A 25963-nucleotide genomic window follows, 5' to 3' on the forward strand; every position below is an offset into this window, starting at 1 on the left:
TTGATAAAGGTATTTCAGATCGAACTTCGTTGAACGTAAACTGTCTGATCCCTCAGCCCAGATTTTGCAGCTTGTGTTGATGAGAGAACCATTGGCATTTGCAGCTGTTGTGCTGTGAAAATAACAGCAACTTTTGACTTTCAAGCACGATGATTTCAGACAAAATCCCAAAGCTGCTAACAGCCTGTCACAGCATGAGCTGTCCTTCAACCTTGTCCACTGCAATCAAGGGAAGACTAGAATTTTAGACACCAACATTGCTTTGAGTATTTTACTGCATGATATTCTACTGCATGAGAGCTAATAGTGATGCTCAATACCACAGACTTGCTGATTAGCAAATTCCCTGGCTCTATAAAAATGTGCATAGGATAAACCCAATGCAGATTGGGTGATCGCTTTGTGGAGCACCTGGGCTCAGTCCACAGGAGTGGTGATGAGCTTCAAGTTCCCTGCCACTTTAATTCCCCATTCCACTCCTACTCTGCCCTCTCGACTGTGGCCTCCTGCAATGTTACAACGAGGCCCAATGCTAGTTGGAGGAACAATACTCATCTTCCACCTGGGCACATTGCAGCCTGCAGGACTCAATATTGAATTTGCCAACTTTAGATAAGTCACTATTTCTGTTTCCTGTCATCCCTTTTTTTCCTTGTTTTTGAATAGTCAGACTGTATAATATTACACAACCAAAACAATGTTATCATACAAAGAAGCTTAATTTTATCTTAAACACCCTATTATTTCACCCTGTAGGAGAAATGCCCTTGGTACCCCTTGCCCCGTCGTCTCTCCTTTGTACACTAATTTGTTTGTTTCTTAGTTCTGTTGAAGGATCCCAGACTGGTGTTAACTGTTTCTCTTTCTACAGATAGTGTCTGATCTAATGAATTTTTCCAGCATTTTCTGCTTTTATTCCATAAATACTAATGTGGAATTTTAAACTTTATAAGTTGAAATATTATTATTGCATTAAATGTGTGCATTTCAATCCTTGTTAAGTACTGCAGAATTTTTTTTTAAATATTAGCTAAAATTTAAGCTGTTCATTTCTTGATTTGCTGTATGAAAGAATGCTTCAATGTCATTGCCTGCTGAGCCTACTTGATGACACCACTTGCTGGGTGCCATAGATCCCTTCGAATCGCTGTGCAACAACAAATGTTGGAAAAGTAGAAGGCAACATCACAAAAATTGCATCATCTTTCTGGGCAGTTTTCTTCAAGCTGAGTGATAACCCTTGCCACCTTAGTTCTCCTGTACTGCCAAAGAGACTTCAAGGTACTTAACAAAATAAAATCAATCATCCCAGTACTTGCCAATAATCTCAAATTGCTGCTGCAAAGTAGCTTTGACAGTCTGACATCCAAAATTAGAACCGAGAGCGAGAAAGATGAGCATTGCTTTCAAGATCTAAGTGAAGTTGATGTGATACAAACACTGGTGGATAATTGCCACTTGTTTGTTGAATTGGGAGGAAATTGCAGTTTTTGGTACAGAACCAAGGAAATGTATGGCCCCCTCTGCTCTTTAACATTTACATTAATAATTGACCAATCAGAATACACAAAGCTTTATCTATACCAATGACCTGCTGAAAACACCACTAGCAAGCAACTTCACCCAGATCAAACACACCATAACAGATGCCCAAGCCAACGTGTGCTGCCAGTAACCTCCAAACCCAACCAATCGCAGGTCAGCCTCTTCCACCTGGGCAATCCTGATGCAGACAAAAGATTAAACACCAATTTACAGTGTCCATAAACTGTGCCCAATTTGCTTATTGCACGACCCAGTTTACCTCCCAGTAACCCTGAGCCACAGAATCGCTTACAGGAACAATATCACCTGGAAGTGTCAAAGTCAAAATGGGTTAAGCCCACCCATAATTCAATCTTCCAAGTGAGCCCAATGTTACTCCAGTGCCAAGACGCTTGCCCAATCTGGGAACACTCTTCCCATGAAAGAAATACTGACCTGGTACTAAACAGCAGTGGCAGAATTGTCACAGGCTACCTTAACCTGGTGGGCAGCACGGTGGAGCAGCAATTAGTACTGCTACCTCATAGCACTACAGACTTGGGTTTGATTCTGTCCTCTGATGCTATCTGTGCAGTTTTCATGTTTTCCCTGTGACTGCATGGGTTTCCCCACACATCCCATAGACACGCAGGTTGGCAAGTTTCTTGGCCACTGTAAATTGCCCCTAGTGTAGGTGGGTGGCAGGAGAATCAGGGGAGAGGGGTTGAGTTGATGGCGATATGAAAGGAAGAATGGGATTAGTATAAGGGCACTCAATAGTTGGTGTGGGCTGAAGGGCCCATTTCCCTGCATTATCACTCTCTGACTGTACAAACAGCAATAGCTTGCACATCCTTGCTGGAACCAAAGCATCTGATGTCTGCAGAGATGTAGTCAATGAAGAAAAAAGCAGCAAACAGACGATGCCAGACACCTTCCTCCATGGCCACAATCCCGAGAGAAGTGGATGAAGTCACACATGGGCTTCCTCACACCAAAGGCCAGTACTACCCTTGGTCCCTCACAATCACCCAATAGCTGTGATTCATGGATGTTGGTAGTGGACTCAATTGCTCTGGGCATTAAGACTATTGAACAGTCTCCTATTGAGCCAAAGGGGAATGGACGATCTCCAAAGCTCTATACCATCTCCACTCACAAGTCAGCTGGTCAACTGAAGTCAACTGTGGCACAATACCAGAGACCTATAGTGGTGAAGAGGGGCAGATCAAGCAACAAGTTTTGTCTGCCCATTTCTTGAGGACAGGGCTTGCAGAGTTCAAGATCGTGCCAAGGCCAGATCACATCATTTGCATTGTGCCTGTCAATGGGAAGATCCTTCAGTTAGATAAATGAACAGGAGGAGAAGCTGCCCCTCTTAAATTTGCCAGTGCCTCCAAATTTTTACCTTCTGTAGTCCTTTTGAGCATAGTTTCCTGAAAGAATTAAAAAGGACCTAACCATCCAAATCCATATTATTATTGACCAGAAAATTACTTTTCACAGCATGGTACACGAATGGCTCTGCATGTAGTTTCTGGTGACCATTTCATCAGCTGTTTTGAACACAGGCACTACAGGAGTCTCCAAATTCACTGGTGCACCACAGCGGCCAGTGACTCCATCCTCGTGATGGACAATGCCTCACAAATCTCCATTCTAGTCTCTTGAGCACTGCAGGATAAGTTCCATTGATTCCTGGGGAAATGCTGATGTCCAGCCCTGATACCTTGGGCAGGACTTGCATCTTAGATTTATCCTATTATTAATTGTGTTTGAATTATTTCTGCCATTCCTGCCATCGCTCCTCAATTTTCAGAGACTGGTACATTGCATCCATTTTGTACATACTGCATCTTTTCTGTTATTCACCTCCTTTCCAACTTGCGCTTCCTGGTGAGTTACTGAAGGAATTCCTCACCGCATTCCTCTGCATCAAATTTGCTCATTTAATCTGAGTTGTCAATCTCAATATTATAGCTTTTAAAACAAAAACCTTCGTTTAAGTGCTGAATAAAGTCCAATAGGGCAGTTTAGATTCTGAAGTTCTTTAGCAAGACAGCTCCTTGTGAACACATGATTCCAGTCTTCCGTCCAAGACCCCATGAACACTACCTTGTTATTCCTCTTTTGCACTATTTTTGTAACTTATAGTAATCCTTATGTCTTGCACTGTACTGCTGCCACAAAACAACAAATTTCACGATGTATGTCAGTGATAATAAACCTGATTCTGATTCTTTCATCTTGTTGACTTCCAGCATATATTGAATTTGATGACTGGGATACAGTTCCCTCAAGAGGGCCAAAACTTCCAATTCCTGCACATATTATTTATTAATGCCAAGAAGAACACCTCCTCCTGTAGCTTTCCAAATGTAGTGAGTCATGAGGCAATTATTATTGACTCTCATGTCCAAACCAAATGTACTTAACTCCTCATTTTCAGTATCTGCAGTATGTTGTATTTAACTTATTGCCAGTTTTCTTCCAGGAATACCCACCTTAAATGCTTCACTCTCCAGAGGCTTTGCTACTTGTGAAAGCTGTTAATTTCATACAGTTCTGAACAAAGATCATCACCATTCTCTCTCTACAGATGCTAGCTCGCCTATTGTTAACTTGTTTTCTTCCAGATTTTCTCTGAAATATTTCTGATTTTACTTCAACCTTGTGACCTGGTTGATTGAAGACATCCATTGAAATAAACTCCATATCACTTGAGGGGGCTAACTAAAGATCATGGTGGATATTTACATCATGAACTTGATAGGGTGGACACAGAGATCTGATTTCCACTTGTAGATTGTAAGAGTCCATAAAATAGGAGCCAATCCATCCAGAAAATCAGGAAGCACTTCTGGCACAGAAAAATTATGTGCTCTTCTGGAAAATTCCACTCTGAGATGTTATGCATTCAAGGACAACTGGAGCTTCCAAGAGTGAGATTGATGGATTTTTTTATTGGGCAAGGATCCTGGGGGATATGGAAAAGTGGGAAACTGGAGAGAGAACACAGAGTGAGCAATGACCTAACTGAATTGCAAAACAGCCCTGGGGGAGCCAAATAGCTCCTCCCTCTTCCTACGTTCTTCCAGAAGGATCAACCTAACTTCTTTCCCTGACATCCAATAAATCCATTATTGGTGTTTATTTGTTCCAGTTTCCTGGATGTATCCATATTTCTCATGTTCCTTTCCAAACCAAAATTAGTACAGTATGAGTTTGCATCGCCTTCCCTTGAGCTTTGATGCAATCAACATTTTCAAACAGATCATATATAGTTTCTCCCCATATCATTTGCTCCTCTAAACTAACATCACTGTGTACACCCTCAGAACCCCTTTCCAATATTTCTGAAGCTGCAACAGTATTCGACAAACAATAATGACCTGACAGCATAAGGCTACTTCCTTCAAATGCTTACTGCAAAAATCAACAATTCTCAACAGTTACAGGCTCATCTGGAGATTTTAATTGTCAAAAACTAATTGGTTTTAAGAACCGTTGGTTGTGATGCGAATTAGTTGGTTAGGCCACTCAGAGAGCAGTTAAGAGTCACCACATCGCTATGCATGGTGGGTCATGAACACCAGGTCATTTTCTCCCTGGAGTAGCAGGATTGCACCAAGTAGATTTTTATGACCATCCAGTAGTTTTGTGATCACCATTACTGATATCAGCATTTTAATCAACTGAATAATTAACTGAGCTTTAATGCCCCATTTACCATAGTAGCATTTGACTTCAGAAATATCGATCCACATCTCTGGATTACCCCACAATCAATGGACTCACTACACCTGTACCCAGTTGTGACGGGGCAGGCACGGTAGTTGGGCAGGCATGGTAATGCAGTGGTTAGCGTAACACTATTACAGCGCCAGCGACCCGGGTTCAATTCCCGCCGCTGTCTGTAAGGAGTTTGTACATTCTCCCCGTGTCTGCGTGGGTTTCCTCCGGGTGCTCAGGTTTCCTCCCACGTTCCAAAGACGGACAGGTTAGGAAGTTGTGGGCATGCTATGTTGGTGCCGGAAGCGTGGCGACATTTGTGGGCTGCCCCCAGAACACTCTCCGCAAAAGATGCATTTCACTGTGTGTTTCGATGTACGTGTGACTAATAAAGATATCTTATCTTATGTAAAGAAAAAGCATGGCTCTCCTCTGAGATGTTAACTCTCATTTACTACCAATATTAATTAAATATAAAAGTAAATGACATAAATGGTCTGTCATTTTATGGTCATTGGCAAAATGCAAATATTATTATCTTAGATTACAAATGAACTCTGCTGTGGGACCAAGAAGAGGGAAGAAAAATAAAAGTTGGCTCTATCATTACCTCAGGATGTCAAAAGCACTTCCCATCATGTGCGGTACTTCTGATGTATTTTACACCAAGAGGATAATTTGGCCACAGATGTTTGTGGGATCTTGCTGTGCTCAATTGGCTGTTGTTGTAGCACTGGAAACGCAACAGCCAATTGGGCGAAGCAAGATCCCACAAACAGCCTTGGTCAAATCATCCTCTTGGTATAATATTATTTGTTGGACAAATATCAGACAAAGCACCAGTCTGAATGCCATGTTCTCCCTATGAGTAATCTGTGGGATCTTTTACTTCCACCTCAGGGGTCAGACAGGGCTTTGGTTTAGCTGCTCCTCTTAAAGACGCTAATAAGGCAGCACACTGTAGCATCAGCCTAGATTTTGTGTGCAAATGTGGGGGGTAAGACTGGAAACATGATCTTCTGACTTAGAGGTGAGAAGGTTCCCCCGCACCCACAGTTGGCATCATGGGTGAAACCACGGGCAAGGAAGAGTGATTTATAACTTACAATTTATATTATTAATGCGAGTCTGCCAGAACAAATGAATTTGTTATTCTCCAAACTGACCCTTGCTTCCCAACAAGGCCCCATGCAATTAAGCCATTCATTGCAGTTCACTGGGGCAGCTTTCACTTCAGCTGTGATGGGGGGGCGGAAATCCGTAGGAAGGTGCCTCTAAATGGAATTCATTATTGCATCCAGTCTGCTGAAAAGTTTCAGTGATGCCCCCACAAAAATGAATTCACAGTTGACATTTGGAAAGCTATGAAGGCATAGTAGCTGTTGTGTTCCTATGGCAAAATCTATTCAGTGGCACGAACTCAGAAGATGAACAATTTTTGGATTTAAGCTTCCTCATTTTAAAGAGAAAATGATGAACCATACAAAAATTTCAACCCAACGGCAGAATGCCTTAAATGCATGCTTCAATGTTGGGTCTATCTTCTATCTTTAAAGGGATTTTAATTTAAAAAAGAGCAACAAATGGATGGAAATTTGCATTTATTGCATGCTAATTCTTTCAACTCAAGTGGACTTGAAGGCTTTTAAAGTTACAACAACTAAACAAATACCACTGGATACAAGGGACAAAGGAGGAGTGGTAGATAGAGGGGAGAAAGAGGTCACAGCCAAGACAGTGGATGTCATGACGACCAATGACATGATGATGAAAATCAGGGGCTGCAAGATATGTGAGAATTGGAAAAAGCATGGAGGTCTTGGAGATAGATTGGAATAGAGAAGGGGAAGGATTTGAACAATGTTAAGATTTTAAAGCTGTAGTGCTGGTAGGCAAGTACAGATATGATGGGCAAACGTATATTAAGAGGCAGGCAGAAGAGCTTTAGATAATCTTGGGTTTGCAGGGGGTGTGAAGTTGGCAGGTGAGTGACAAAATAGTCTATAAAAAGGTAACCAGGACATGGATAAGAGCTTCAGTACCAGATCAGAGAAGGCCAGGCAGAGGAAGAGATGGGGTGCAAAAAACAAGTCTTTAAAAAGGGTTAACTTGTCCGCAGCATTAACTGAAAGTGGCAATGACTGAAACATAATCCTAACAGAAATATGTGGGCCGAAGTCCAACAAAAGTACATCACAGCTCAAGCATTCCACCACAGCTACGACAGAGCACCACAGCCCTGTATAAAGCTGGCCATCATTCCTGACATTTCACAAGCACCTCTCAACAGCCAGCTAGAGAGAATCACCAAACAGTAGCTCTCCAGACTGTCAGGTGGCTTCAGTGGAAAAACAAAACATAAAACTTGCAAGGCGGATAAGGGGAAAAAATTCTGTTGTCTCAACAGCCAGACAAACCAGCACTAACTCCAAATTACTGAGTGTGAAGAGCAGATCAGGCAACCAGCCGGAAGAGGTTGGCGAGGGGTTACTCTTTTAGCAGTAGGAATGGCACTGTTAGATGTTCCAAATCACAAATAGTTTTAGCATCAAAGAGTCAATTTCTACCACAACGTGGAAATGATTCAACCAGTGAGATAAATAATCCCTCTTAATGAGACCAAAGCAACACATTATTATCGCTCATGTGCCAGAAGGGCTTGAATTTCTTTTGGTTTTAATCAATTTAAGGCGAAGATAATGCCCTCAAAGGCTGATTTAAAAGAATAATCTGTTAACCTTTTCCACTGATAAAAAAACTCATGCTGGTGATAAATGTCAATCATGCAAAATTTACATTTTCATTTGCTTTTCTCTCAGAGTGCTGTAGCAAAAATAAAAACTGAAGATTTCAAGCCCTTTAGCTCAGTTACTACTTGGGATGGATGATAGATGTCCATCAAATGAAAGTCCATCAAATACATCACATGGGAAACAATTTAAATTTCACAAAATATTTTTTGCAACATACTACAGGACATGAAGATTGCTTTTGGGTGCATAAATCACTACCATTTCTATATCCTCCAGGCCTTCTACAATTATACTGAAGTGCTGTAAAGTTGACATACATGGAAAGCTCTTGATAAAGAACATTTACAGCACCTACTTTACACTTGCAGATCGCATTTTCAATTCCTTAGAATGTAGAGTAAAAATTAAAATGTCAGTTTCACAAAATTAGCAAATTAAACAATGTCACTTTTATATCAAAATACCTTGTAAATATATATCAGGAAAACAAGCTGCTTTCGAAATTATAACAGCATTTTAACATGTTAAAAAAATGCTGCATGGAACAAAATACTCAATTGTCTAAATGTTAATAAAGGACAGATTCTTAACTTCAAAGTAGGGCTGTGGGAATTAACATTCAGCATATTGGTGACCAGTGTTACTTCACCATGCATAATCAGAACACGGAAAAAAAAATCACAGTAAAAATCTCCTTGTGCTCTATTCCATATTATCGACTAGTTTCCTTTTAATTTTCTTAATTGCAGGACACGAGTTAACAGCAGGATACCTGCAGATTCAGTACATTTCCATAAACTCAATTGTGCATGAATTTCAAGTTCAACAATCAACGATGCATTCACATTAAATGTGAATAGGGAAACTATATCTTGGAACTCTTCAAAGAGAAGACATCAGGAGGGCAGACTTCATTGTTGTGACACAAGTACATCAGAACAAAAAGCCAAGATTCCACTTCTAATGCATCATACAATTTTCTTCCTTTGAGAACACAGCAACTGCTATTTCCACAGCTGACTATGTTAGTTACACTGTGCAACAGCTGAAATGAAATCTAATTTTGTTCATTTACATCTTAATCCAGTTTAAAACTTGGATTAAAATAGTGAACACGCCCATTTCTAAGCAATCATAATAGTGATCCAGACACCCTGCAATAACATTCATTTATATGGCATGTTTAACTATTGAAGCAACCCTCCTATACAGTGCCTTGAGATACCAGAAAAAGATTTCACACTGTACTGCTGAAGGAGGTAATTAGACAGGTGACTTATACTTGGTCAAAGAATAAAAGGCGGCAGCTTCAATCCATCAGTATGACACCACACTAAATAAATTAATGCATGCCACAAGTGAGGAGGGACATATTGGCCTTGAAAATTCCACAGCAAAGGTTTGTCAAAATGGTACCCGGACTCAAAGCGATTATAGAAATTGATGTTGTTTTCTCCGGAATTCAGAAAACTAAGGAAATGATTCGATCGAGTTGTTTTAGATGTCAGGTTGAACTGAATGGAGAGAGAGAGGGGGGGGGGGTGGAGAAAGAGGGAGAGAGAGAGAGAGAGAGAGCGAGGGAGAGAGAGAGAGAGAGAGCGAGAGAGAGAGAGAGAGAGCGAGAGAGAGAGAGAGAGCGCGAGAGAGAGAGAGAGAGTGAGAGAGAGAGAGAGAGAGAGCGAGAGAGAGAGAGAGAGAGAGCGAGAGAGAGAGAGAGAGAGCGAGAGAGAGAGAGAGAGCGAGAGAGAGAGAGAGAGTGAGAGAGAGAGAGAGCGAGAGAGAGAGAGAGCGAGAGAGAGAGAGAGCGAGAGAGAGAGAGAGAGCGAGAGAGAGAGCGAGAGAGAGAGCGAGAGAGAGAGAGCGAGAGAGAGAGAGAGCGAGAGAGAGAGCGCCAATATCACTGATTGGACCAAGACGAGAGGGCAATGTCTGACAATGAAGACCCAGACTTTTCAGGATGGGTCAAGAAACACTGGCACACTCAAAGGATGAAAGTAGTTAGGAAATTCCCTTTCTGCAAATGGCAATTGATGCCAGGAGGATTGTTCACTTTAAACCCCAAGTTTGACAGGATTTTGTAATCGAAGACCTTAAGGAATTTGACACAAAGGTGGGGGTGGGGAATACAGTGTTAGATTACGCATTAGTTATGATCTCACCAAATGTCACAGGTTTTCAAGGCTAAAACACCAACCCTTGTTCCTACACAATGTAGTTTTCAACAGTTCATCAATCAAGAAAGAAAATACATCAACTTTGGCAAAAAAAATGGGCTAGTCGCCAATTACTTAGATGACCTCCATACTCTACAAAGGCTCAAATGGGTACTCTGTGACAAGGAAAAACCACCTGAACTCTAATGTGACTGGTGACCCCTGCAGTGGCCATGAATGGAGGAAAGCAGGAGGAAGTCAACACCAATCACTACACAATGAACCCTCCAATAAAGAGTTTCTGCATGATCACTGGTGTAGGGTGTGATCCACAGCAGCTGTGAGACTTCACAGTCAAGGCTACCTACACTTGTAAAGATGGAAAACTCAGTCAAAGTACCAGAGGCTTGTCAGTATCAGAAGTGCCAAACCCAGCATGAGACAGTGGCTTCTGCTGACTGACAAGAAGCTAAGAGATAGGGTGTGGTAAGAAAAAAGAATTGTGCCTCCTGCTCCACATCACATCATAGATTATGCATAACTCCTTCAATGTAAATCAATAGTCCTTTGTCAATTAAAGCCAACAGTTCAACTGTCCCAAACAGACAAGTTTCCATTACTTTTGGACATGCTCTATTCAGCTTTGGGCTACTGTCCAATAAATATGAAAATTTCAGATATAGCAGTGTAAAGAGATGTAGATGCATTGTCAAAAGATGCATTAAAAGCCAGAGAAGGTTTGAGAATACATTTAATAAACCCAGCGATATGTTATGATGCAGAACAAACAGTCTGAATGGATAATGGGAAAAGACTCAACAGTAACTTTCAAAAGTGAATTGGATAATGCTTGGCAGCTGAGAAAATTACAGACCGGGGGAGAAGGGCAGGAGGAATGGGACTAACTGGACAACTCTTCAAAGATCTGGCAAAGGCATAATGATCAGAACGACCTCCTATGCTGTACGTCCATGATTCTATTCTATATTCCTCCCATCAACCTGCCAACGCAGTTACATTAATACTGCCTCAACTGTTCCCCTCCCTGCACTTCAGCGCCCTAACACGCAAACAGCATCCTCGTTTGTTCATAACTGCTTGTCAGATTCATTCCACTGTGGCAAACAAAAGATGTCGAGTCATTTTTTCGTCCCCAGATGGCTTCAGAATTGATCCAATGACTAAGCAGAAACATCACCTCACACAACCGTTCCGCTCTCTTTGTGCCCAATCTCAGATGCAACAGTTTGAGGTCCCTGGTTACTGTCACGCAGCACGGGGGCAGTTGAGGCCGTTTGACGGCTATCAATAAGACCCTCAAGTGTGACACATCAGAGGCCAAGTGACCAGGGTAGATCTCTCCAAATAATCTGATCCCGAGGGGGAGGGGGATAGTCTGATCAAACTGGCGCACGGCACCAAATGATGTTTAACATTATTTATAGACTCTTACAGTATGGAAAATATCAAATAAAAATCCAGACAGGCACCAGAAAGCAAGGACCACAGGAAATAAATCTGAATCTTTGGACTTATAGTTATGTAACACACACACACACACTCATCTAGTGTCAACCAGAACCGGGAGCCGGGACTGCAGTGCTGTCAACATGCCTTGTCTGATGGGCCAGAAGTGGGGGAAACAGCGGGACACTAAACCGTTAGCTTAAGCCAGCCAAAGCGGATTTACCTTTATACCGCTCCAACACGTCCTCATAAGCCTGCAGATACTCCAGTTCATCGGCGTAGTAGTAGGCAGCGGGTGTGAACCCCGGGGTGTAGCCGGCCATGGGTGCTCGGAGGGCGGCAGAGCGCGGCCGGGGCGCAGGTCCCGTCTCTCCAGCTGTAACCCGTGGAGAAGCTCCAGCAGCGAGCGGGCGGGGGCGGGCGCTGAGGCCGGCAGCTCTTCGAGCACCGCCCTCCTGCACCAATGGCGAGAGCCGGCCCGGCCCCCTTCGGCGAGGGCTCCTCCCTCCGGGCCGGGACGGGCCGGCGATGGGAGCCGAGGGCCTCCCGCACGCCACGGCTCCGGCCACCGCGAACAACCGGAGCTTACGGCCACCGCCTGCCCCGTCCGCTGCTACTCCCAGCCCAGGCTGAGCCACTCACTGCAAGTGCAATGCCTTCAGCAGACCGCAGAAGATGGCGTGGGATCGCTCCCTGCCTTGTTTCCTGTAAACCGCAGGCTCCCACCGCGTCTCATGACGCGGGGCGAGCGATTGGGGTTCACTCCGTCTCCATCGAGGATTTTTTTTTCCTTCTTCTTCGAAAACCTGGAAATCCAGCGAGCAGCTTCCAAAAATTCCTCCGATATTCACAAATTAGCTGTGACCTTCTGGGTGGGAACTGGGTGTGCAACCGTCGGGCGCACACCTTGCTTCACCCCGGGGTTGGCTACCTGGGTTACTCCATGGGGAAAGGTGAGGGAAATATGTGGGAGGTCATTTCTACATCCATCAAACCTGGTCTGCTTTCCATCTATAATATATTATATCTCGTGACAGGATATTATTCGACCTGTCTTGGCACTCGTTGGTATCTTAATATATAGTAAGTGGCATTCCATTGTATTATAGTGCATAATGGCATTAAATAAATCTGGCAACGTTATGTATCAGTGAAGGCAATAAGGAACTCGTAATCATCATGTCGATTCTGCAGGCTACTCAATATCAACCAGATCAAGTTAAGGAGGAGAGATGTGATCACAATGGGAATAAATGAAACCAAAAACATGGTGCGCTGTTCGCCCGTTTCCCACAGCAATCTCTCTGAACTAATGCACCGTTCCAATTCAATGGAACAAATCATGGCTTCGAGCCAAACGGAAATTAAAACGAAACCATGTAGATAGCAGAATCAATCTCTAACGTGCAAATAATGCATGTCCTCGTAGCACAGTCCAGATTTTTTTTGACAATTATGGGAAAAAGCCCTCACCGGCTATCCTGAGAACGGCTCTCTCGGCGGGGTCCAGCACCGACCCTCCCTGAATCTTTCTCTTGGACCTCTCGTGCTTCGGCAGGTTCCATGGCAGAGTGTCCCCGGGAGCTGGCGAGACGGTCCCTGATCTTTGGCCGAAATCATCCTCATCCTCTGAATAATCGGCAGAAGACATGGAACAGGGGCGAGAGCTGCTCCCGACACTCTACTCGGAGACACAAGGAGGCAGGGGAGAAGAGGGTGGGGGTGGGATGCAGGGTGGTGGGTGGTGGGGGGGAAGCAGACAGACAAAAGATCAAATGAAACACACACTTCCATTGGCTGGCAAATGGAGAGTACGACTGGGTTTGAACAAACACGTTTTTTTTGAAAGATCTGGGACCAACCCCCTCATCTCTGCCTCACTGCAATTAACAGATTTTCACTTTTGATCAGACATGCTTCCAAAATACATGATAACCGCTTTCTTATCATCGACAGATACATAAAAGCCATGAAGGAAAGGGAGGAGGGGTGCGTTTTTGCTTGCTATAAAACTGTATTTGTCTCCCCCATCAGGGCTAAGGTAGACTTACCATGGTGCACAGAAAACAATTCCACCACAAACTGCTCTTTCCTTGCAGATTTTTGATATTTTTTTCAACAATGAGACTGTTTCTACTTGCAAAGACGGAGAGTGGGGAGAAATACCACGCCCAGGCAGCCGTGCTGTGGCTCTCCCTGATGTTTTGCGGGAGCGTCAGCTTGCAAGCTCTCCCTGGAGTATGCAACGCCGAGGAGGTGAGTGATTTAAAATCAGCCACTGCACCTTGAACACTGCGTTGACATCAACAGGAGCCAGCTGCTAGTACACGGACTCTGCAGTTCCGGTTAAAGAACTACTGGGTTCTGTGCATCATTTTGTGACTCACCGGCCTGTCTCAGGGTTGTTTTTTCCTCTCTGATACAATGTCTTTTGTTTATTCTAAGATGTAGTCACACATCATCAACATTATTACTTATAAGGATTCCCCTGGCCTATTGAAAGACTGTGCAAATCTGAGGGCGTCCTCCTTTCCCATCTCACCCAGTTCACCAATCTAGCAACTTGTGCTTCTCCGACAGAAGACCCCGGCTTCCCCGCCCAGCCGAAAGCCCACGGCTTCCCGTGGATTGGCTGAAACTGGGCGTCAGTCTCCACAATGAAAGCGACGCCTTGACACAGTCACAGTCAATGACTGCATCCCAGACTGTGGCCGCATCACAGAAAACAATGCACAAAGGGGGCGGGGAGGAGCGGGTGTAAATGGAGAGAAATCGAGAACTGCGGTCAATCGACTCCCTCCCCCGGAGCAAGAGGATGGCGACTAGTCATATTCGGTACCCGGAGTTCAATGCTGCGGGCAGGGGAGTGAGGCAACAGGATAGTTTCTACAAAGGGCTGAGCGGCTTCTTCCTGTGTGATTCCCACTGTGACGGTCTGTTCCACCCCTACGTAGCACTGGGATTGGAACATGCCAGAGTCAAGCTTCAATTTTGGCAGTCACCGAGTCACAGCGTAAAAAAACCACTCCGTCCAATTGCTCCATGCCAGTGTGTGTGTGCGCGCATGTGTGTGTGTGAGTGCGTGTAAACGTGAGTGTGCATGTGTGTGTGAGAGTGCGTGTGTGAGAGTGCGTGTGAGTGTGTATGTGTGTGTGAGTGCATGTGAGTGTGTATGTGTGTGTGAGTGCGTGTGAGCGTGCGTGTGCATGTGTGTGTGTGTGTGATTGTGTATGTGCGTGTGAGTGTGTGTGTGTGTGCGTGTGCATGTGTGTGTGTGTGTGTGTGTGCCACAAACGTCCCCCTTCCTCATCCACAAGGATCATTAACTGTTTCACTCTCCGTAGGTACTGTCTGACCTGCTGAGTATTTCAGCCCCTTTCTGTTTCTATTCCAGCATCTGCCGTGTGTTTTGGTTTATTTTCGACCTCTCCTTCCACTCCTCACCTGAAGCGGGAAGAGTGGAAAAGTGCAGCTGGGGTCGGTGAATGGAGGAGCGATCAGGGTGGGCGCCAAGCCCTCGTCCCTTCCTGCATCTTATGTTCCAACGCCTTAACTCTATAAAGCATTTTTAAGAGTTTTAAAAGCTTAAAAGCTATGTTGATTAAAAAACATTTTAAAAGCTGAAAAGCAAAAAAAACGCTATTATCCCCACACCTAGTTATTGTACATCCCCATAAATAAATCGAAGATTGTTGTCTCAACAAAGTCTAAAAATTTGGGCATGGGAAAATGTCAAATTTCACCATTTAAATCTGCACAAAAAATTATAATTTATTATTAAAATCATTACACGTGGACATGATTTGAGGGGTTTCAGCCAACCATACTTGCTGCTGGGTAGATTTGTCGTATATCAGATTACATGCGAGACTTTAAATTTGTGCTTCAAAGCGGTCTCAGGTTCAAACGTCAAAACCGTTTTGACTCTCGCTCGGTTACTCGAAGGTCGACATGAAACAGGTTCTTGAAAAGAATCAATTGCTCCACGCGAGTGTACATCTTCCACTAATGTCATGGACCTGAATCATTAACTTTGTTTCTCTGTCCAATCCAGGGTAATACTACTACAGGTGCAATCACAAGAAATTACATTACAGGTTCTGTTATGTTATTTCGTACACCATAGAACAATAGGAACAAACGGTAAAGAAGCCCGGTTGACCCATCGCGGCTGCTCTTTGAAAGTGCAAATTAGTCCCATTCCCTCTCTCTGTAGTCCTACATTTTTTTTTCCCATTTTAGACAATCTAGTACATAATTCAATCTCTCGTAATTACTGAAATGTTCATTGTGTGATTACTTTTCCTTTGGGATTCGTTAAGAGTTTTGGATTATTGAAATGATAACTGCAAATAATTTGTAAAGATCCAATATGCTAGTAAATGGGAAAATAATAAAAGGCATTAAATAGCAGTATCTAATATAGTATGAGGCTCAAATATTTTATACCCTGAGATCTCAATGGTGAAGAGATCCACGGTAGATTTTCTGCTTTGGGGAAATATCTGATGTGGGGCACCAGGCAAATATATTTATGTCTGAATCACCAATTTATCTTTCGATAAAATATCTCCAGCCAAATCCCTCTCCATTTCAGTCCTGAACCGTGATTCCAGCACCTGAAATGCCAATATAGATGGGGGGGGGGTGCATTTTAGAACCCCCCCCCCCCCCGTCTGATACTCACGGCTCTGCGCGTTGGAGTTCCCTGCACGGAGTGATAAAACTCTGCCTGCACCCGGCTGCTCCTCCTAATCTTCCTCCTCCTCACAAGATGTTCCTGGTCACTTTCGGGTATCTGCACCAGAGGTTTGGAGTCGTCGGACACTCGCATCCTGCTGCTCCTCCTGCCATGTCGCGGACTGTGTCTGAACCCCTAACGAGACGCAACAACACGGGTGTAGTTTTATTCGTAAATGGTTTACTCCCCCCCCCCTCACCCACCACCACCAACCCCCACGTTCACAACATGACTTTGAATCATTGCTTCGACCAACTGCAGTGACTAACGAACAGAGGGCAGGATGTGAGCTCTGTTTGGTTTCCCTGCAACACTTTTATGGTTCAACAATTGCACAGCACATATTAAATGGGTAAAGATACTGGGACGCGAAATCATCGTTTTACAGACGTGGAGAAATCATGCATTTTATAACTGCTTAATAATAATAAATTAAATGACAAAGTAAGCGAATGAGTTAAAATAGCAGACGGAGTTTGGTGTGGGAAAGTGTGATGTTATTAATAGTTTGATATTGTGACTCTGTGACTGTATAGTAAATTGAAAATCATTTCAAGGAGGTCCCCAATACGAAAGGGTGCTAGCCCTTTACTACAAAGGACTGTGCCTCTGACAGTGCAGCACTCCCTGAATATGGCACTGAAGCCGGTTCTCCGTGATCAGATTGTGTTGGGGCTTCAGTCTACGGTCAGAATCCAAAGCCTGGGCAAAGCTGATCGTTGCAGCTTAACCATCCACACGGATGCATGTTTCTGCTGACGCTGCCACATTTAGTGCAGCTAAATATGTTTTGATTTAAACTTTTGATATCAAACTGAATTATGGTTTCTCTCAAAATTTGGAGTTCGGATGTATTTTCATTTTCAAATAATGAGTTAGGAATCTTTTTACCAGTAATAGTACTTATGGTAGTTTTTGTGGTCAACCGAGATGACTGAGTTGCACAAGTCCCGCTTCCTCATTGCCCTTGTGCTTAATGACCTTCATGGTTTCTTGGTTGGACAACAGCTCTTTAAAATTCTCCAGTCTCGCAGTATTCTGGCTCTGGAATCTTTTCTGGACCTCGTGCCTTCCAAGATATCTGTGTTCCTCCACTTCTGGCCTCTGACTTTCATTGTTCCACTATGACCAGCTATCTCTCCTGTTGGCTGGGCCCAAAGCTCCATAATTCCAACCCTAAAAGTTTCCAGTTCCCTCTCCTTCTCAAAACCTGTCTGACCAAACTCTTGGTGACCTCCCGTAATAACCTGTTTCAGAGGGTTGGTGACAAAGAGCTATGGCAAACAATATATTTTAAAACCACTTCAGATGCTCTCTCAGCATCTGTGGTCCTCCTATAGTTTCATTCGAGGCAGCTACTCCTAAATATTGGCTTCCATTACAGAATTTGTGCTTCCAAACTTGGCTACCAGGGGGTGCAGGGAGGTGCTGGAGGGATCCCTGCAAGGGCAAGAGAGAGGATTCAATCTTGGGTACACCAGTGCTGGCCTTTCACAGGGGTGAGGCCATGTGGGTGGTCTTCTAGGTTCCTGCCTCTCTTTCAAAGCTTTGGCTATGCCTGAGTGGCCCTGATGCATTCAGGATATCCATAAGGTACTGCAGGTTAAGGACTGAAACGCACAACCACGTAGGCACCACGGCCAAGAAAGCTCACCAGCGCATCTACATCCACAGGAGGCTAAAGAAATTTGGCATGTCCCCTTTGACCATCACCAATTTTTGTTGATGCACCATAGAAAGCATCCTACACACACAAAATGCTGGAGGAAATCAGCAGGTCAGGCAGCATCTATGGAGAGAAATAAACAGTCGACGTTTCGGGTTGAGACCCTTCATCAGGACTAGAAAGGAAGAGGGCAGAAGCCAGAATCAATAGAAAGCATGCTATCTGAATACATCATGGCTTGGTATGGCAACTGCTCTGCCCGTGACCACAAGAAACTACAGAGAGTTGTGGACACAGCTCAGCACATCACAGAAACCAGCCTCTCTTCCATGGACTCTGTCTACATTTCTTGCTGCCTCAGTAAAGCAGCTAACGTAATCAAAGACCCCATCCACCCTGGACATTCTTTCTTCTCCTCCCTCCCATCGGGCAGAAGATATAAAAGCCAGAAAGCATGTACCACCTGGCTCAAGGACAGCTTCTATCCCGCTGTTATAAGACTACTGAACAGTCCCCTAGTACAATAAGATGGACTCTTGACCTCACAATCTACTTCGTTATGACCTTGCATATTGTCTGCCTGCACTGCACTTTCTCTGCAACTGTAACACTTTATTCTGCACTCTGTTATTGTTTTACCTTGTACTACCTCAATGCACTGTTGTAATGAATTGATCTGTGTGAACAGTATGCAAGACAAGTTTTTCACTGTACATGTGACAATAATAAACCAATTTACCAATTTATTTACCAATTGATAGATACTAATACTATGGTTTAGATTCTAATTTTGTTTTTGATTTTGTTCAGATTAAAGCTTAACTGTTTGGTTATTTGCTTCTCCTCATAAGGGGTTTCATGCAGATTTGTTTGCTTGGTTGTGACCTCCACAATAAGCTGAATACCCTCCATCTGTGCTGCATCATGCTAAGATTCCATGTCATCGGTCAACCCCGTATCATCCTTTAGAGATCAATCAATAGAAACATTTCCCCTTGCTCCTTTCAAGCACTTCTTTTGAAAGGGTTAATGCAAGGGGAGCATGAAATAAAATTTTCTTTCTGTGCCAATCTATTCGTGAAAGGCAAACACCATCATAACTCATTTCAAAGTCCCAATTCATCTACCTGTCAGGTTAAATAAAGCATTTGCAGTTATATAATACTTTTCACAATATCCTAAAGTGATTTGCAGTTAGTTAGTTACAATTTTGTTTAGGGGTACCTATTTGCACAGAATAGGCTTCCATAGACAGGAATGAGGTAATAAGTGAATAAAGTGCATTTAGATAGCTCCCAAAATCTTCCAAATCCACTGGAAGGATAAGTAAACCAATGTTAATATCCTCTCTCAGGCTCACAATACCATTGTGGAGGTCCCATTTACCCTGAGTTGACTCCATTGGGCAGGCCACGTCTCTCACGTGCCTGACACCAGACTCTTGAAACAGACATTCTATTCCGAGCTCTGTCACAGGAAGAGACTACCAGGTAGACAGAGGAAATTATTCAACGATGTGCTCAAACCCTCTGCTAAAGAGTACAATATCCCCATTGACTCCCAAGAATCCCTGGCCTATGTGCAGTCAAGGTAGAGAAGGAACACTTTGGATGGCACTGAGAACCTCAAGTCAGTGCATCAGAATCAGACGGAAAGGAGTGCACCACCTCCCAAACTGCGCATTCACCCCAACAAACAACTACTGCCCCTTTTGTGGCAAAATACCATTTTGGCCTCATCAGTCACTTCACAAACCACAGAACTGGGGTAGAAGCAAATCTTCCTCTCTCCCAAGATGCCGCCTAAAAAAAAGTTCTTAGGTGCTGATAAGGAATGAAAATCAAACAGAATCTTTTATATCCATCTGAAAGAGTGTAAAAGGCTTCAGTTTAACATCTAAAGGACAGCACCTCCAACAGACCAGCAGTCCCTCAGTACTGCAGTGGTATCTTCAACCTAGACTCTGTGCTTAAGTCTCAAAAGCGGAACACATCACCTGACTTAATAGTGGGAGTGCTATCATTGAGCCAGGGTTGTGGAGCGTGAATGGGGGGAGGGGCAGGGGGGCACGGGGTGGGGGTGGGGTGCACAGAGTGTGAATGCTGCTGGAAGTTGACCTTTCTGTGCATGTAAATTTTGCCTCATCTGCACCCCTCACACAACAGTTCAAATTCATGCTACAGTGATTATGTACCACATTTATCTTCCTATCAGGGGAACTATATAGGTCAGTGTTGTTTCTTAGATAAATCTGATTAAAAAAAACAAAGTTGTTTGTGAATGGAATTGAGGAAATCTGTTGAAGGATTGATGTTAATGAGGCGATGAGATTGGGCTTCTGTGAATTACACGTAATTACATGTAGACATTATGACCATTCCCTTGTGCATCTTTGCCACCTTATCTATGGATAACTGGGTCAGAATTTGATTCAACACTCATCAGAAAAGCAGATTATAACCTTTTTCTATTGTACGTCACTGGCCAACAGAAAAGTCAGCAGCTGCTGGAGGCATGTACCATTCTCTTGTCCAGACATCACACCATATAGGAACCATATTCATTATTTTGTACAAGATAGCAGGAATTTCAAAAAAAGTAAACTGGATTTTTTGTATTCAGTATGAAAAATTGTATTCATAATTTAGAAACTACTACTTGTGTTATATTTGCTAATTGTTCTCTAAAAATCTAAATTGATTTTTTCAGCAGAATTTGTAAAAAAAATCTGCAAAATCTGAAAAAAAAATCATTAACCACAGCAATGGAAAAAACCAGGTTCAGGTCCACTGAATCAGAAATGCCAGTGTCGTGGATTGAGTAGAATCCATTCTCAATGTTCAGCCTTGACCAGCTCGGATTTAGCAGAAGGCAGAGATATAAATAAACCTGCATTTCCCCAACCCTGCCATTCACTTTGATCTGCATCTCAATGGTGTACTTGCCCATTGTTCCTCTACAGTAGGATCCTTGTGGCTTCTTTGGTGTGTCTGCCACTAATATAACGTTGCACCACATTACAATGAGTGTGTACTTTACTTCTCTAGAGAACAAACCCCCAATGCAGTACTGAGGAACACAGGCTTCTGGGCCTGCTGTCTCCACTCCCCTGCACCTGCCTATCACTATCTCTTACCTGCATCTACCTATCACCTCCCTGTGCCCACGCCACCGCCCCTCTTTTGTCCACCTATCACTGCTCTGCTTTTCCCTCCTATAAACTGGGCTTCCCCTTTTCCTATCTCCAGTCCTGAAGAAGGGTCCTGACCCGAAATGTTGACTGCCTGCTTTTCCCCACAGATGCTGCCTGGCCTGCTGAGTTCCTCCAGCATCGTTGCATTTTTCATCTAGATTCTAGCATCTGCGGTCCTTTATTTCTCACAGCTTTCTGGGAGGTGCATCCTTTGGAAAAGACCTTGAATCAAAGCCTTTACAGGTGACTCCAAAAGAACTCATGACAAATTGAAGAAATATAAGGAAGTTATCCTCAGGTCAATATTCATCTGTCAATTAACGTCACTAAAAATATTTTCTAGTCATTATCACATTCCTGTTTGTGGGAGTTTGCAGAGCTGCCACATTTCCAACATTGTAACACTGACACAATTCAAGAGCACCTCTTTGCCTGTAAAGTACTCTGAGATGTCCTGAGCAGAAGAAAAGCCTACAGAGACGCAAGTCTGCTCATTTTCCTTTGTGGATCCCTGTTTAATAAGGAGACACAAGAGAGACTGCAGATGCTGGAAATCTGGAACAACACACAGAAAATGCTAGAGGAACTCAGCAGGTCAGACAGCATCTGATCTGACCTGCTGAGTTCCTGCAGCATTTTGTGTGTGTGCGTTATTCCTGTTTAATAAGAATTGACTGGAGGTTCCCCCAATTGTGGACCCTTTCAGAAAGCAGAAAGGAGAAGCATTCATCCTTTCCACATAGATTGGATTCAAGAGGTGAACTCACCCTACTTTTAAGTCTCCCCTACATACCTTCGCAACAGAGTAATTTCATATTTCTAATCAATTTCCATTCAACCTTAAAACAAGCAGCTCACCTGTTTAGCATACCTGCTAGTACTTTTGGAATATTTATAAAACCAGCAGCTGAATTTATTGTTCCTCATTAACCCATTGTGGTAAAATTGTGACTTCATTGGTGATAAACCAAATTGAAATATGCTGACGGAATAAAATGGTTATCTGGAATGTAATATCCCCTCTTAGTCATACATCATATGCAGATCCTGTGCATGTTTCCTCAGTGACCACCAGAATGAAATCAGCAAAGGTGGCTGTGTAGTTTGGAAGGGAAACAAAGTGCGTTCCCATGAACCATCCCCAACTCATGCAAGGACACCGTGTCAGCTGAAGATGTAATACGAAGGGCCACTATCATTTCTCCATTAGATTTACGGTCAAATTAGAAAGGTTCTCCACTGGGTTGGAATGTCATCATACAGCTTCTAATACCATGATTACTCAGCTTAGAGTCATAGAGTTATAGAGTTACTCAGCACGAAAACAGGCCCTTTGGCCCAACTGGTCCATGCCGACCAAGATGTCCCATCCAAGCTAGTCCCATTTGCCAGCGTTTGACCCATATCCTTCTAAACCTTTCCAATCCGTGTAGCTTGCAATATTTATTTTTATAAATTGCGGGACTAAGAGACCGAGAATGAAAATGGACAGATTTGGAAAAGAATAACAAAAATCCACTAATTTAAATTATGGATTTGTTCTTCCAGTTTCTCATTCTGGTGGCAACAACAGCTTGGACATGATAAAGCACCATTCCCGGAGTAAAATATCCCCAGCTGCTTCACAGGAGTGTGTTCAAATGGAGCCCCAGAAGGAAGACCCCTGGTCAGAAAAGGTTTTTCTTTTGGGAATGTCTCAAAGGAAGAGTGAGGGGAAGTTAGGGAATTCCAAAGCTTAGAGCTGAGACCATGGAAGACACAGCTGGTGACGGGAAAACAAACCAGAAGGAATTTGAAAAGCTCAGAGATCGGAATGGGTTGTAAAACTGGAGGGAGGGGCAAGGCCATGGAGCGATTTGAAAACAATACGCCATGTTCTATCAGGCAGAGGGAAGAGGTTCATCTGACAATGCAGTAACCTGTAAGGCGCCAGGAGGTTGACATTGAGATCGATGGTCTCTGTCATATTTTAGCATGTTTCTCTTTTCTCTCCTCTGGTTTAAGGGACTTCCAGGGAACCCCTTCGAGCTCCAGCGACACATGACACGCTCTTTCAGCGAAAGGGTGTGATTCGAGCAGCTGGATTGATTCCGAGATCCCGCTAACCACGGATAACGAGAGTCGCCAGAAACGACATTTCGACCAGAGTGCCCAATAAATCCCACCCGCCCCAGCAACCTGGGTGCCTCCACTAAACTAACACCCCGATTACCATGAGATTAATTTTGGCTTCAGTGATTTTGAATGAGGCTCCAGGTCCATTTTGATGGGGTGACCTTAACATTGGTGTTGTTTAAAAAAAATACATGCTAACCCATGCTCTCGACCGCACCCTACCCTAAAGTAGCCCTGCCTTTGTAGGGAGGTTATCATTTCAGAACCACTTTAAATCTGGGTTACGTCTGACAGAAAGGCTCTGTAAAGTTTGCATAACCTTGTGTTCAGAAGGCGATGATAGATTGCTGTACCTCAGAACGGAAGTGCGATCTCATTCCTGCATCTGGGAGACAAAAAAATATTGAGGAACAAATAAGGTTTATTACGCAGAACCGAGTATAACACAGCATACGCAGACACCATAAACATTGCGCCTTTCTTAGTTTAATTATAGGTCAAAATGCACAGCCACAATTTGACAGTAATCGTTTACTCGGCTTGAATATAATCTCATGCGAAAATCTCTATAAATGCCACCAGCTAATGGCCGGCTTGATAAAAGTTAATTTCTGCAAAATAACTTAACACCATCCCGTGGCTGCGAGCTTCTTAAATCAGGGCGTGTGAAGGAGGGTTGGCGTTGCCGCAGTGTGGTATTTGCCTTCACTTAAAAGCCACCCTGTAAGCTTCAACAGTGCCATCAGGAAGTTTGGTAAATATACTCGCATGCACCGAATTTGACTTTCAATTCTACCAGGAGAAATATACTTCGGAGGTGAGCCGAGAAGGGGACTAGGATGCGGAGGGAGGGTGAGGAGATGGAGTGGGGAGAGGTGGAGGGACAGAAGAGAGGTTGGGGTGGGGGGAAGAGGTGAGGGGCAGATTCGGGGGGTTGGTGAGAGGATGGGATGGAGGGGAGGGCGAGGGGTGATGGGGGTGGGAGGGGATGTAACGGGATAGGATGGGGGTAAAAGGATGGAATTGGAAAGAGGTGAGGGCTTGGGAGGGCCAGGAGGTTGAGGAGAAGGGGAGAGCCGGAGGATGAGAGGGACGGGGAGGAGGTGTGGAGCTGGACACGGTGGGAGTTGGGATGAGGTGGTGGGAAGAGCGGGAAGGGGCCGTGGTGCGGGGAGGAGGGCGAGATGGAGAAGGGGGGGGGGGGAGGGAGCCGGCATGGAGGAGCGCTTACCTCGGCTCCTGGAGCGGCCCGAGCCCACCGACTTCATGGGATGCCGAGCCTTGCGGAGTTTGCGGTGCCAGCAGCAGAAGAACAAGATGGTAGCGATGGTGGCCAGCAGAAGCAGGAGCAGTAGCAGGATGCATTGGACACTGTAGGGCTTCAGGAGAACCAGGAACGCCGCCGCTATCATTGTACGTGGCTGTGTGCAGCGCTTCGCCGCCGCAACATCAACTGGATGTGAAGATTAAGGGGAATTCCGTATGTAATTCACTGACTGGACCTCATCACGCACTATTTTTTTTAAAAAAAAGAAATATTATATGATGTCTCCCAGGGACTCAGAAGAAGGGCTCTTGATATTTTGGGATCCCCTCTCACACTGCAGCCAGCCATCCTGGGACCTGTGCGAGGTTAGGTTGGTGGGGGAGGGTGGGGGTCGGGGGTAGAATTATTGATTCAACATTAGAGTGGAGGACACCAAGCCCATGACTCAGCAAGATGCAAAGCAGCAGTCTTACCATCGCATCCGTAGACCCTGCGATTATTTTTTATATATATAAATAAGCCCAAGGCAGAAGGCAAAACCAGCCATTCAACCTCCTCCCAGAGGCAGAGAGAGAGAGAGAGAGAGAGCGAGGCTGCAGCCTACACGACCCAGCAGAACACAGCTTTCATATCAGGACGGCATGTCAGAGATGTTGGTTCTGCACCTTAACCATAAACCAGTCCCGTTACACAGCAAGGTTTCAGGAACATGGCAGATTCCTTACGGTTCTACAGGGTGACGTCTCCCCAGTCCAACTCGGAGCAATTCTGTCTCACGTTTTCCTTCCCTCCTTATATCTGACACAGCATTCCCACATCACCCGCAAAGGACCGGTGTGAGACGGCAGAGAGGGTGCATTTGAACCAGACGCATTGCATCGTCCATTTAACCCTTGCCGCGGTGAAGAGGAATGGTCATCTCGAAGCAATTTTTAAAAGAAAATAAATACTACTGCAAAAAAAACTCTCTCGAAAAGGAATTGCAGTACCATTTGCCCTCCCCAGAACCTTGCGTTGAGCAGAGTTTTGCCAACGGTACGTGACAGAAGACATTGGGGAGCGAAACCTCCCGGGGGCTGGAGAGTTAACGTGCATACTGAGTGCGAACATTTGAAGTTATGTTTTATGCCGTATAGAAACGGAAAATCGAAAGGCCTGGTCCCGGCACCGGAGTCTCCAGCTCACTCGTTTGATAATTCGACCCCAAGTTAGGTCGGCGATCATTTTCTGGAGACGTGGAGTGACTGCAGAGAAACGGGGCCATTGGAGTGACAGTCACAGAGCACAGAACCAGGCCCTTCTGCCCACCCTGGCTATGCTGACCCATCATGTACCTACACTACACGGTAAAT

General features: G+C 44.2%; 1 protein-coding gene across 1 annotated transcript in view; it reads right to left on the minus strand.

The window, feature by feature from the left end:
• The window catches only part of dst (dystonin), a 464609-nt gene extending 439838 nt beyond the window's left edge, over positions 1-24771 (minus strand). Inside the window, 4 exon segments of the mRNA XM_052024808.1 lie at positions 13103-13310; positions 16317-16505; positions 23698-23729; positions 24576-24771. Of these exon segments, the coding sequence (XP_051880768.1) occupies positions 13103-13310; positions 16317-16505; positions 23698-23729; positions 24576-24756 (610 nt within the window). The 5' untranslated portion in view covers positions 24757-24771.
• Between the last annotated feature and the right edge of the window lie 1192 nt (positions 24772-25963).

The sequence above is a fragment of the Pristis pectinata genome, chromosome 10 (assembly GCF_009764475.1).
Source record: "Pristis pectinata isolate sPriPec2 chromosome 10, sPriPec2.1.pri, whole genome shotgun sequence".
NCBI classification, from domain to species: Eukaryota; Metazoa; Chordata; class Chondrichthyes; order Rhinopristiformes; family Pristidae; genus Pristis; species Pristis pectinata.